Source organism: Phoxinus phoxinus, assembly GCF_949152265.1.
Source record: "Phoxinus phoxinus genome assembly, chromosome: 23".
Lineage (NCBI taxonomy): Eukaryota > Metazoa > Chordata > Actinopteri > Cypriniformes > Leuciscidae > Phoxinus > Phoxinus phoxinus.
Genome location: NC_136898.1, coordinates 14,833,394 through 14,847,033, shown reverse-complemented (window position 1 = coordinate 14,847,033; position 13,640 = coordinate 14,833,394). Strand labels below are relative to the sequence as shown.

The following is a 13,640-nucleotide window of genomic DNA, read 5'->3' as shown; positions in this document are numbered from 1 at the left end:
AGAGCCGAAGGGGTGGAGGGATGAAACCAAGGTAGGGCTAACTGGTTGATGAGCCGAGGTGGAGTGACGGGCTCGTCGGCTGGAGGCGGAGCCTGGGGATCCTCTTGACAAGGTGGAGCTGGAGACTGGAAGATCCGAAGCCGATCCACACAGCAGAGTGGAGTCCGAGGAGGAGACAAGAAACTTAGGGGAAACAGCGGAGACGGGGCAGAGGAACTTGCTGTCATTGGAAGAGGAGTTGGGAGAGGGAGGCTGGGCAGGATCTCTGGAGAAACGGGAGACTTTGAGCTGGGCGGGACCAGCGGAGACACAGGAGACTTGGAGCTGGGCAGGACCAGCGGAGACACAGGAGACAAGGAGATATCCTTTTCCAATTCCTTATCGTATCCTGCAGAGGCCAACTGCAGCTCTCCTTCAGCGGAGTGTAGGCATGGCTCCACTCCATGCACTCAACTCCACAAGCACGCCCACTGGAATGCATGGTTTTGCCGGCTTACTCACCTGGTCAGACTCTTCCTTAGGCTCGAGCTCCGAGGCTATGGTGGGCTCCATCTTTATCTCTGGCTCTTGCATTGCAGCAGGCTTGGGCTATCTTTCTGCAGTGGGCTCTGGTGTTTGCTCCATGCAGTGTGTTTGAGGCGGATGGCTGGGTTCTGGGTCCAGAGTAGGGTGTGTAGCGGTGGCGTCGTCTTCAGCAGCGCAGATGATCCATTGTTCACCAGCACCCACTCCACAAAAGTTCCCCCGAGGACCAACCATGGTCCAGGTCGAGGCGTTCATTCAGGCTGATGGAGAAAAAAAAAACAGCCAGCGGTCGGGGAAGTTGGTAAGGTACGGCAGGTCTAAAAATGTACTTGTGTGGTCCTTGAAGTTTAGCTGCTCTTGCTCTAGTCTAAACAGAGCAACTGAAGAGCAGGTACGTTGCACGACGCAGGAAATTCAATGACAAAGACTTTACTTGGAAACACTCAGGAGAATACAGGAATCAAACCTATATAACATTACCACACAAACATAAACAATCGCGGGCTGTTTATTCCAGTGGACGCAAGTTGCAACTAAACCAATAGGAGGCAATGGCGCAACGCTACCCAGCAACAGCTCAGTTATGGCGCCCACTTACTTCCGGTAGTTTCGCCGGATTCGTCTATACTAAAATTTGAATATCGTGCAAAAGTTATAATTTTGATGATTATGGTTTACAGCTTATGAAAACCCCAAATTCAAAATCTCTGAAAATTAGAATATTACATTAAATCATTCATTCATTCCTTCCTTCCTTCCTTCCTTCCTTCCTTCCTTCCTTCCTTCCTTCCTTCCTTGCTTTCATTCATTTATTTAAAAGGTGAACCTAATCCAATCAGAAACCGCTAATAAGCAGAACAGGGAACAGAATGAAAACGAAACCAAAACAGAATGAGACCGTTACAACATTAACATGAGCATGTTTCTTTACATTAACAAAAGTTAATTAATGCTGTATAAAATATACTGTAACTAGTTAATGCATTAAATAATGTTAACAAACAGAATGTTAACGAAAGTTTAGTTGCCCATGACCAAAGAGCCGAGATAAAACAGATACAGGTTTATCTGGCAGCAGAAACTAAATATATTTTTCAAATCAGGTTTTTGTAAAATTTCTCACAAAGTGGAATAATCACAATTATTTTTTTCAGGCAGACAGAGAGAACTCTACTGAGCGTGTGCAGAATAAATGTCATCTGTCTATCTTATTTGTCAGCTTTTAAAATAATTTTAGTGTTACAATTGGCCCTTGTCTCCTCTATAGAGAATGACCTTTATACTTGTGATAAATTTCTGTTGCTAAGAAACCTTGGAATTTTTTAAACCAATGAAATTTAATATGTACCTGCCGAGCTTAATTCCTTTTTTATTACTTTAAAATACAGAATCCAAACTCATCAGTGTTTCTTTCGGTTCATTGTGAGTGCAAGCTATCTGTCCTATGCAAATCTGGCAAGCATTAGTCTTTTTCTCTCTGTCATTTAATGTTTGGTTTTTAAAGACCGGATAAAAAAGATAAACACCCTCCTTCCCTCTCGCACACGCTTTAGAGGAATGTCTGATTGTGACATGAAATGAATTATTAAAACGAGACGCAGGTGCCGGATGCAGCATCCATTTTGTGAGACTCACAACATGATTTATTTAAAGGACTGTTGCTTCAAAGTCAGTTTAAAGTTTGTCTTTTCTCGCCATTTCACTTTAACGGGACCCATCATCTCAATCACCGTTTTCCCCTTTCTCTCTGCCTCACCTCTCTTGTTCTGTTGCTATCTCACTTATTCCCTATTCCTTTTCTCAGAAACGAGCTAACGTTTGCACTTCTATCCTCACAGCTATTGCAGTTTAAAAGGATGAGCTGTGCTGGATGGCTAAGGTGTTTGTCCGATATTGCAGCTTTCACATGGTACCCTCAGCACTCCGACATAAATAAACATCATGCTGGTTTCGATCAGGCCTGCTTGTTGGAAGCATCACCCGTTACCCTTAACAGCTCTTCCACAGACGTTCTGCATGAATTACTCGCTTTATCCCTCGTAGTTTTCATTTTAGGACAACAAGTACTACTTTATACACAGCAGCGCTTGTTCCAAAGAGCTCCAATTTGACAGATCAGAAAAAAGATTTTTGCTCCCCTCCAATTTGGCCTTGATAGCAGGTGAGCTTGTTTCATTTCAAAGCAGTTGCTCACAATTTTAGGTCACATTCAGTGCTGAATCAGCCATTTTGCTAGCCTTCCACTCACATTGTACATATTTCCTTATTCTTGGTTTCAGATTTAACCCTCTATTGCAGGGGTCAGCAACCTTTTTTTCATAAAGTGCCATTTTTAAGTTTCTCAGTTAATCACTGTGTGAGACAAATTAATTGTGATCAGAATTTATACCTATTCAGAATAAAAAAGTACTGTATTACCCCCCAAAAAAACAAACAAAGAATAATATATTGTTTTATACAGCTAATATAGCGTGTGGATGTCTAGTTTGTAACTCAAACAAAATTCAGAATATCTTTCAACAATTTTATACCATTGGCAAAAGATTTGGACCACTTTGGACGTGGCATCTGAGACTAATTGAAAATAATCGCTTCATTATTAACCATTTTATTTCCATCTTTTTTGCCATTGTGTGTTTGCAGAGCAAAGAAAATAGAGTTTAACAGTTTCCTTCCTAACTTTTTGTCACTTTGCATGAGTTTGGAAGAGCACAGGGCGCTCTTAACAATTGTTCCTCTTTCCTTCTCTCTCTCTCTCTCTAAAGAATGGGCAATAGAAGATTTCTTAATGAGCAGGATTGAATAATTACAGGCCTTAGATGTTTTCTTGATGAGATCCTTGCAGCTCATGATGGGCCATGCAGCTCTTCTGACGATTCCTGAAGAAAAGAACAGAGGAAAGATACAGAAGAGTGAAGTGATCAAAGGAACGAAAAGCTCCCTTTCATTTCACTCTCTATCTCAAGCAATATGAATCCTCCACGTCACTTCAGCCACACTGTACGGATAATAAGGAAGGGGGCTGCGATGGAGGGAGGGGAAAACAGTGGGAGTTTTTATACTAATTTGTAACCTTCCCTCTGACCCACATTCATTGGGTCCCAGTGACCAGGTTGAGTGAGTGACAGCCTTTGGAAGGACACCTTGCTATTGGACTTCGCTCTACAGATCATCACTGTTTTATGGGTCAGGTGACTTAGTAACCTCTCATTCCACATGAGGAAATGGCCTTCATTAGCAGGAGGACCGACTCAGGGGTAAGATATATATCGAGCGTTGAGCAGAACAAGGTGAAGAGAAAGAGAAAAAACTGCTCAGGATTCTTGGAGGAGACTGGGATACTCAAGGGGAAAAACAGACCTCCCCATTCTGTCTGATTTATACCCTTATAAAATGTTGATCAGAGTGTTTAAATATATAATCTACCCAAAGGCATTGCTCACCTTTTAAAAGAGAGGCACTGCAAGCCACAAACGTTCACTGTGGGTGATGCGAGCATTGAACGTGAAGGGAATGCCTGATGGTTTGTAGTCATTTGACAGCTTTGTTCCTCGACTTTGCTAGAGCACGTTTTGAAAAAGTTTTTCTTACTGCAAGAGTCTCTGTAGTTCCTGTTTTGCATTAAGAGCAAGTTCATATTTGCACACACTCAACGTAGGTCACTGCAGGCTACCCCGAAGCATTGTGGGGTAAGTAAGGCACTGCCGTAATTAAAAGAAGTATAGGGACCTTTAAACATGCAGCCCTGCATCTTAAAAACAAGTTAGCGTTTTAGGGGTGTATGTACCAAACGTCTCGAGTTACGACTGTAACCCTTGTTCCCTGAGAAGGGAACAAGACACCGCGTCGATACGACACTTTGGGGAATGCCCCCGTGTATGAAGTCACATGTTACGTCATGACGAAATGCCAATCAGGATTGGAATAGTTTCATTCATGCTTAAGACGCGCTATGCTGGGGGCATTCCCCAAAGTGTGTTATCAATCCCTCAAAAGGGAACCCTGGTTGATAGTAGGGCTGTTTGAACGAATTCCGAAATTCGAATATAATTCGAATATTTAAAAAATCAATACTATTCGAATGCTGAAGTTACTATTCGAATATTACTTTTTTTTATATATAATATGCAATCTTGCCTTTCTCGCCAACTTGGCTTACACACGCATGTGAAAATGAAATGCTTTTGTTTCGTCTGATAAACAATACATTTTTTAATCGTAACACAATTGTGCGCGTTATCCACGCTGCATCGTCATAACAATACTGTCAATAATGGCGGCGAGGAATGTCTCCACGGAAACGGAGATCACCACTCCTGACAATTTGAGAAGCGATGTGTGGAAGGTGTTTGGATTTCAAATCATAAATGGGAAAATCACAAATAAAGAAGTGGCAATTTGCAGAATACGCTAAATCTGAATGAAATATCACTCCTCAACTTGCAACCTTACTGTGCGTTCACACCGGACGCGAATAGCGCGTCAAATTCTAGCCTGCCGCGTCTAGTTATACGCTTGACCACTGTCCATTCGCGCGTCAAGAGCGCAACGCGTCTTTGCATTGACTTAACATTGAAATCACTCGCGCCTGACGCGCTATTCGCGTCCGGTGTGAACGCACCATTAGGGCACATCTGACAGCGCTACACCCTGACAAGCTAGGCGATCTGTCCAAGGAACCGCTGCTAAAACAGGCAAGAATTACTTCTTTTCTGCCTCTCTCTTCATCACGGGGCTTACCAGCTGTCTGCCAAAAGGCGATTACAGACAAACTGACACGGTTTATCTGTAAAGATATGAGACCAATCAACATCACGCAGGGGTCTGGATTTAAAGAATTATTCACGAGCTTGAGCCAATAGTACACGGTTCCTAGCCACACAACAATCACTGACAGAGTTGTGAAACTCTGACACAACAGCAGACAACTGATCAGTGGAAAAATGTCCATTAAAGTTGCCAAATTAAAGTCATTCATTTTTTTCCGCTGTTTTATTGTTAATAAAAAAACGCGATCACCCGTTTCTAAATGTTTATTGTAATGTTAGCTGTCCCTCTAGTGGACAGAACGTGTAACAACAACCAAATGCTATAGTGGCATTGATGATTCATAAGCCTGTGTAATGTCGCAAATATTAATAATAGGATGAATTTGAGCATTTAATATTCGAATATTATTCGAATATTAAATAAAATAAGGAATGAAATTCGAATAGTATTATAGAGGAAGATTGACAGCCCTAGTTGATAGGGTGTTACTATGTTGTTCTAAATGGTTTCTAGGATGTTGCTAGAACCCTTAGCATACCTCACAGCTCAAAACTTGCTGTCTTAGTGTTAGGTTGTTGCCTGTGTGGTTGCTCGGGTGCTCAAAGTAGTCCACCAGACATTAAAAAAAAAAATATGTAAAAATGTTATAGCACACCTTATACCTCATTCCTGTCTGAAACACTTACCAGTAAAGGACAAATTGATCCTGTTTAATACTAGTGTTTGCTGTTTAAACTAAATGTTTGTATGAGGAAAAAGTTGACTAACCCCTACCATGAGTAATATTAGGCTACCCTTTAGAAAATATGGTGCTTGCTTGTCCACTGCATGGTACAGCTCGGCTCGATTAGCTTTTCCACTGGAGTTTAGTACCGCTTCAAAGTGGGTGGGATTATAGACTGATCGTTATAGTTGTACCGCCACTACTGCCGTAACATCGTCATAAATGCAACACAAACAAATGCACAACACAGGAGCAATGGAGCATATCGATGGCATGGTGTTTTTGATTCTTGGCATGTGGATGTTTTTCACTGCAAGACAAAGTTTGTTCGGGTTTGGTGTTTCGTCGCAAATCCAATGATGCTGGTAGTGATGATTCTCTCTGACCAATCAGTGATCTGCAGTGCTTACACGTCACAGTTTAGTATTGGTACAGCTCGCTTAGAACCTCAACCAAGGTGGTACTATTTAAGTGAGCCATACCATGCAGTGGAAAAGAGTCAAAAGTGAGCCGTACCATGCAGTGGAAAAGCTCTAATAGTTACCATTGTCATAACAGTAGCTTAACCATTAGCATGATAAACAGTCTACTAGAACATAACTTGTATCTAACAGTCAAGCTTGCCTTACCAAACACCACTAAAGTTAGTTATCAGCTGAAGAGGGGATTTTCATCAAAATATGAAAAAATAAAATTATAAGTAGATTGCAAATGAGGTTTGATGGTATAATGGCTAAATGTGAGCACCATCTTTTAAACATGAATCTAAACTGAAGATTAAAGAAAGGAACATTAAAACACCCACAACTCTTGTCCCCTTTCAATTACCATTAAGCACAGACTTGTTTGAAGCACTAATTTATGTGAAGTCGAGACTGCATGTTACACGGTAAACCAGTTGAGGCACTTGCAGCAAGTGGCAGGGATTTCATCCTATCCCTACTGAGCCCAAAGATCCTGCTGCTACATCTGCATAGTCTCGTTCTCACAGAGGTGGCTTCGACCAAAAACTAATACCTGAAATGTCTTACACCTCTCAATGCTTGTTCTTATTTTCCTCGCTATTAGTATCGTTCTGTCTGTTATCCCTGCTAAAAAGATAGCTTAGTCACATTGTTTGTTCATCTGAAAATGTGTACTGTCTGAGTAGGTACTACATTTTAATTTGAACTTACTTCTCATCTATTAAAAAAGTACATTCTATATAGTATGAATGTGTGTAGTATGAATGTAATCCGGACTTACTACATCCACCATGTTGGATGTTGGTCCACCATGTTGGTCACAAATCATGTGACCTACCAGCGTTAGCTGCATCACTTCACCTCCATTCATAAATCCCCTCCTGTGGCCTCATGGGATAGGAAAGTATCCACTTCAGAATCTTGCTGGAAATAATAGGTCATCCAGGGACTTTTCGCCTACTGTTTTCAAACACTATGTATTCAGACATACTACTTGGAAAAGAGTATGTTAACGGTAAAAGTCTCAGGTAAAAGTCCAACCTTAAAAAAAAAAAAAGAGGTGATGTTAGCTGAAAAGTAAAGCCTGGTGAGTACAGAACAGCACACGACACCTCTTTTTTTTTTTTAAGGTTGGACTTTTACCTGAGAGTGGTTCTCTGTACTAATTGTCTAACAGCATGCAATTAGCATGCTAATTAAAACACTGCTGCTAAAATATATATTAAACTTGTATTAGATAGATAGATAGATAGATAGATAGATAGATAGATAGATAGATAGATAGATAGATAGATAGATAGATAGATAGATAGATAGATAGATAGATAGATAGATAGATAGATACTTTAATAAATCACATCACTGCTATTACATTTTTAATGTTAACGTTGGCTCGCTCTGTATTCTAGCCTCAGGCACAAACAAAGATTTAAATAAAACATACATTGATCTAGTATTTAAGAAATGCTTTAGAAAGTGAATAAAAATCAGTCTGATCCATAAACAAATCCTTCGCCAGTTTGATATCATTCACACCAGTTCTGAGAATTTAAAAAACAGATTCATAAAAAAAAATAAAAAACTGACTCAAAATGACCGGTTCAGACATTGCTACATCTCTTACGAACGCCAAGGAAATCTTTCAAAATAACTTGGAATATGGTTATGTATGGACCACTTTTATGATGCTTTTGTGTCCTCCTTGTAGCAATTCTAAAAGTTTCCTTGTAGTTTTCCACAGTCGTGCAGGTTTGGAATGACATGAGGGTGAGTAGTAATGACAGAATTGTAATTTTTGGGTGAGCTTTTAAGGACAACAGAATACACCAGAATGAGCAGTCATGGTAGCCTGGTTCTACCAGACTCTCGTACATTTCATTTGTACATAGAGTCTGGCCTCTCTCCATTGACAAGCGTTAACTTCCTTGAAGGCGGGTCTTCTGTTGAAGTTTAAAACTATTGGATCTGCCCAGAGCCACTCTGGATCTGCCATAACCAATCGCTAACGTTTGGTCGTGACGTATGACGACTCAAACTAGCGCACGACCTCAACGTCATCGTTCTCAGCCACTCCCTCTGTTCGCTGATTGGACCGGTTAAAAATTGCCTGGAGAAAACCTATACACCACAATCCCAGACGTAGTTCTGAAGGAAAATGAAAATTGAGCGGAAGCACGTAGGAGGGCGGAGCCAGGCTACAGTCATGGTGCCTGCAGCTTAGATTTCTCTTCGTCTTCATGTTGCTGGAGACACATGAGGTTCCCTTTCTTGCCCTGCTTCCTCCTGGACTGCTGTACCTGAAGATAGCATTTTTGTTTTAAATGTCAGTGATGGATTAGCTGGCTGGTCAGGGGTCACTGGCGGCCATGTAGTTTGTAATGGCTTGAGTTGCGTGATTACCGGTGCTGATGAGCCGACTGAAAGATGGTTATGCCAGGAATCAATGAGCCTGTTAATACTGTTTTGGCTCAAAGTACCTTTTAAGAGATCCGGCTAATCGCAGCAGGCATTTTAATTGAGCAAGATATTAACGCCGGTGTAACTCAGATGGTGCTCTGACAAAAATATTCATTCAAAGGCAGGAAACCCTGCTGGTCTGTCCGTGACTCAGGCCGGAAAGTGAGATTTTACTTATGCCTAAAGCTTTCTAAAGGGTGAGTCTTAGTTCAGTTCTCCTCTTGGAGTAGATCTGGATGCAGTGTCTGTATAAATGTAGGCGTTCTGCTAACATCCACTCCTAATATAAACAAAATTACTGTATATTGTTTTTTTTACTCATTCTCCTTCACACAATCACACAGAGACTTCTTAGTCAGATTGTCTTGCATATTACATTAAATAGTGATTGTTTTTTTTCCCATCACATTATAGTACACCTTATTCAAAATTCTGTATGTAGGATTTTGGTGTTCGTCAGAACGACAGCTCAGGCTACCTGCAGCTTCCATTCCTTTGAAATATTGTTTCCTGTTTCTAAACTGCAGCAGTGACATCTAGTGGTCAAGTGGAGAACTGCACATGTGCAGGGCTGCGTTCTGAGATTAAAACTCAACACTCCTCAATAGGGGGTCCCTGGCCCTGGCTCCATCTCCATCCATCAAGGCTGAAGACCCCTGCTTTAGTAAAACATTCATTTAGATCAATATCTAACATTACTACATTATTAATTACTGTGCTCATTCAGATATAAATTTTGTGAAAAATTCTTCCCGGACCCCCTGCAGCGTCATAATGGACTTCCAGGAGTTGAAAACCCAAGATCTATATTACTGTACAAGCCTGCTGCTATGGGTTATATTAAGAGGCATCTAAAATTGTCCCTCTCTGTCTTATGAGATTTGCTTCAGATTTCATTATGAAAAAGACACAGCAGTAGCTATTGATTCATGAGTCACTGAAGTTAAATTTGACCTATGATAACATGCATTTTGTTGAAGTGAACTTTTATTGGATTATTATTGATTTTTATTGCTCTTGGTTGAACCAAATTGTTTTATTTAATATGAATTGTTTTATCTCTGAATTATTTATTACTTTTAATTTTAATTTATATTATTTGTTAAAGTTCATATTTATTTATTCATTATTGGTTGATCCTATACTTTTATTATTTAATTATTAATTATATTTATACTTTTTTTATAGTCAGAGGTTTTATTAAATAAATTTAAAAATGTTATTACATAGAGAAAGGTATACCAGGCTGAGGTCTCGTGGCCTGTAATGGTTAAAAACCAGTCAATGATGCTCAAAAAGCTCAATCTTATTATTCCTTTAACGATAAAACCCACTGCAAACTCTCCCAACACACAAGTCACTCTTGCGAGACCACACACAGACTCATTTCCGAAGGCTTCAGTAGGAACATAGTGAAGCTTCTGGTGTTAAAACAGTGATTTTCTGTTTGTAGTCGCGGCAGCGTCTTCTTGGCGCTCACGCTGGGAGCTCAGGTCCAGTTCCAGCAGGTGAGTGCAGGCCCAGTTAATAAACCTCATGTCTGCTCCCTGTGGAAATCAACCAGAACCTGACCTACATCAATGACTCTGTTTCCTCTCCCTACACACAATGTTTTATTCATGAGAACTTTCGCTAGATATATTTTCTGCTTTATATATTCCTTTTTTCCTCTGAGAGAAACAAGTCGTTCTTGTCGGTATGTCGACGCCCGAACCCAATCACTTCTCATATCCCGCTGGACTGATCCCAGACCTGTACTCTCGTGTCCTGCTATATGAAGTGAGGTCAAAGAACAGTGATTTCACTAATAAAAACTGTATTGCAAGGTGCTCCCAGGTTACATAAAGAATTGTTTTTACACAGCAGATTAGAGCTCCTTTTAACAGCGCAATAACTTGCTTTCAAGCTTTTCTCCCTGGAGAAATATTGTTTTGCCTTTCTTTTTTTTTCAGCTCGGCAGGTATATAGCCGTGCGAATTGAGCAGCCAGTATCCTCAACACTTTAAGACTTGTGGATTTGTTTATTCTTGGACTTAATCTAGACTATGTTTCATATACGACCTGAAACCTTAAGAACCCATTTCCACCTTGTAACATCTCAGATGATCTGATCACAGTCAGTCAGCAATAAATAAACCGAAAACATCTTGTCACAATTAACCACATTGGAAGGTAGTTGATGTGTGCTGATATTTGTTTGTGTATATAAATATTTTTTTCTTTTTCTTTCTAGATCTACATTCCTTGCAGAACTGCTTTGATTCTGGCAAATGAGGACATTGATTTCAGACATTGAGGAGTGTGCAAGTGAATGGAGCTGGATCTTGCATCATATCCCAGAATCCTGTGCAACCCATCTGCATATATTCACTAGCAAACACTGTTATTATCCCCCCCTCATTTAAAGATATAGTTTCTGTAGGACTTTCTTTTGTTCCGTGGAGTACAAAAACAGTTTCTGATCCCCATCCACTTTAATTACATTTCATGGACATTATGTCATTTTTGTTCCACAGAATAATTATTAGTTGGATTTGGAACAATATAAGGGTGACCAAATGGTGACAGAATTTTCATTTAATCTGGCCTACATAATGTTTTAATTTTTTATTTATTTACTGAAACTGAAGATAACTGTAAAATTACAATAACCTTCAGATTCATTTTTTTTGAGTAGGGGTGTCTAAACTCGGTTCTAGAGTTTCACTGTCCTGCAGAGTTGAGCTCCAACTTTCCTCTAGACACCATGCTTGTAAGTTTTATGTCTAGTAAGACCTTGACCTTGATGTGTTTATTTAGGGTTGGAGCTGGACAGTAGCCCTTCAGGAGCAGGATTGGTTTTAGAGGTTTGTGGCGCATTACAAAAGCACAAAGAGATTTTAATGTGCTGTTGTGAACATTCATTCTAGAGGCATTCTGATTGGATATTGCTTGTGTTATGACATCAGCAAGGTCATTTTGCTCTCTCTCTCTCTCTCTCCATGTCTCTATTTATCCTGCTTTTCCTCTTTCTCCCCATAACCTTATCCTGTCTTCACTTAGCCTTAAATGCCTCCAATCCACGATTCTGATTTAGTGGGCCATTAAAAAGTGTTACAGCACCAGGTGACATCATGGGCCAGTCGGATGTGGTAGCGAATATTAATCTCCTGAGCCTCGCAGAAATCTAGTGTCCTCTCCAGGGAAGAACTCCCTTGTAACCGATCCCTTGAGTGTGAGGTCTCAGCAGCTGTTCTGACACAACAGGAGACAAACTTCCCACCTAATTACTCTAATTAACATTTTTTCCCTTAATGCATTTAATTAAATTGCTTCAGTTTAATCTCTTGCAGCACTTTAATTTTGCCAAAGCTCTCAGCCCAAGCGTTTAAACACTAATAAGACAGTATATCAATATTTAAGACCTTCTTGTCCTTATATTGGAGTTTATTGCTTCCACAAACAGCAGCCAGAGTGGTCAAATAAACATTAAAAAACAACTGTGTGCGTGCATATACACTAAAGGCCTGTTCACACTAAGGAAAATAACTATAAAGATAACGATATAGTTCTAAAAATATTAAAGAATAGCATAATTTACACCACAGCTATAACGGCACATAGAAACAATGCCGTTGGAATCACTTTCAGAACGATTTTATCCAGCTGATGAACGATAAAAACATTGACAGCCAATCAAAATCCACCCTGCTGTAACGAGCTCGAGTATTTAAAGCGGCAGACAAGCACACACTAACGGTATTGTGCGCTGATGTGGACGCAAATCTTAATAGTTGGTGTGAATGGGCCTTAAGTTTTGTGGTAGTTATGTTGTATGCTGTGAAATGTTTATTAGGTTTCATTTTCTGTTATAATATCTGTTCAGCTTTTCCTTAAAAAATAAAGTAAATTTTTTGTGTGCACCAGCCATCTTTCATTGTAACGCTAAAAATCCTTGCAAAAACAGTGTGGAATGACACAAGTAACTGCCTTTATGAGTGAGTCATTCACTCTTTCACATCTGAATCAGTTTCTGGTTCTAACATATATGACTGAATTAAACCAGTATTTCCACTTGCCATCGTACACTAAAGTTGACCGCAGTGGATCAGGGAGTCCGAGCTGGTGTGATTGAGTGGAGGCGGGGACTAATATGCATATTCATGGTTCCGTGTAAATGAAGCAAGCAATTTTAAAGTGATACTTAATAACATGCTGTTGCCGTTTCAAAAATGAAATGTTACTCATGTTGTTCCAGACCTGTAAAACTTTTGTTCATCTTCAGAACACAAATTAAGCTCTTTTTAATGGAATCTGAGAGCATTCTGTCCATCCATAGACAACTATGCAACTACCACTTTGACGCTTCAAAAAGTTAATTAAGAGATCGTAAAACTAATCCATATGAATTGAGATGTTAAGTCCAAATTTTCTGAAGAGACATGATCGTTTTATATGATTGCATCCCGACCATGTCCATCGTCATGTGGAGCAACCATCTCGTGCATTGTGTGTATGGGCCCAAAACACGCTCAAATGTTGCTTGCAGACTCACAAACATGCGTCCACTGTGCGTCAATGTTGGTGAAAATTTTGGAGAGAGGTCTGAGAGTGGATGTGGCTAACCAACAAGACCCATGTCTGTCTAGACCTGCCTCGAAATCTATACTGACCATCAAACGCAAGTTACTACAAAATGGGCGGATATGATGGAAGCCGAA

At 40.1% G+C, this 13,640-nt stretch overlaps 1 protein-coding gene across 2 annotated transcripts in view; it reads left to right on the top strand.

Moving 5' to 3' along the window:
• Positions 1 to 12,848, top strand: part of gbe1a (glucan (1,4-alpha-), branching enzyme 1a) — a 114,453-nt gene extending 101,605 nt beyond the window's left edge. The window contains exon 14 of one of the 2 annotated variants that reach the window (XM_079600674.1): positions 11,174 to 12,848. In XM_079600674.1, the coding sequence (XP_079456800.1) occupies positions 11,174 to 11,236 (63 nt within the window). In that variant the 3' untranslated portion in view covers positions 11,237 to 12,848. The remainder of the gene's footprint in view (positions 1 to 11,173) is intronic. The other variant, XM_079600672.1, reaches the window with a different exon arrangement.
• The last annotated feature ends 792 nt before the right edge of the window (positions 12,849 to 13,640 follow it).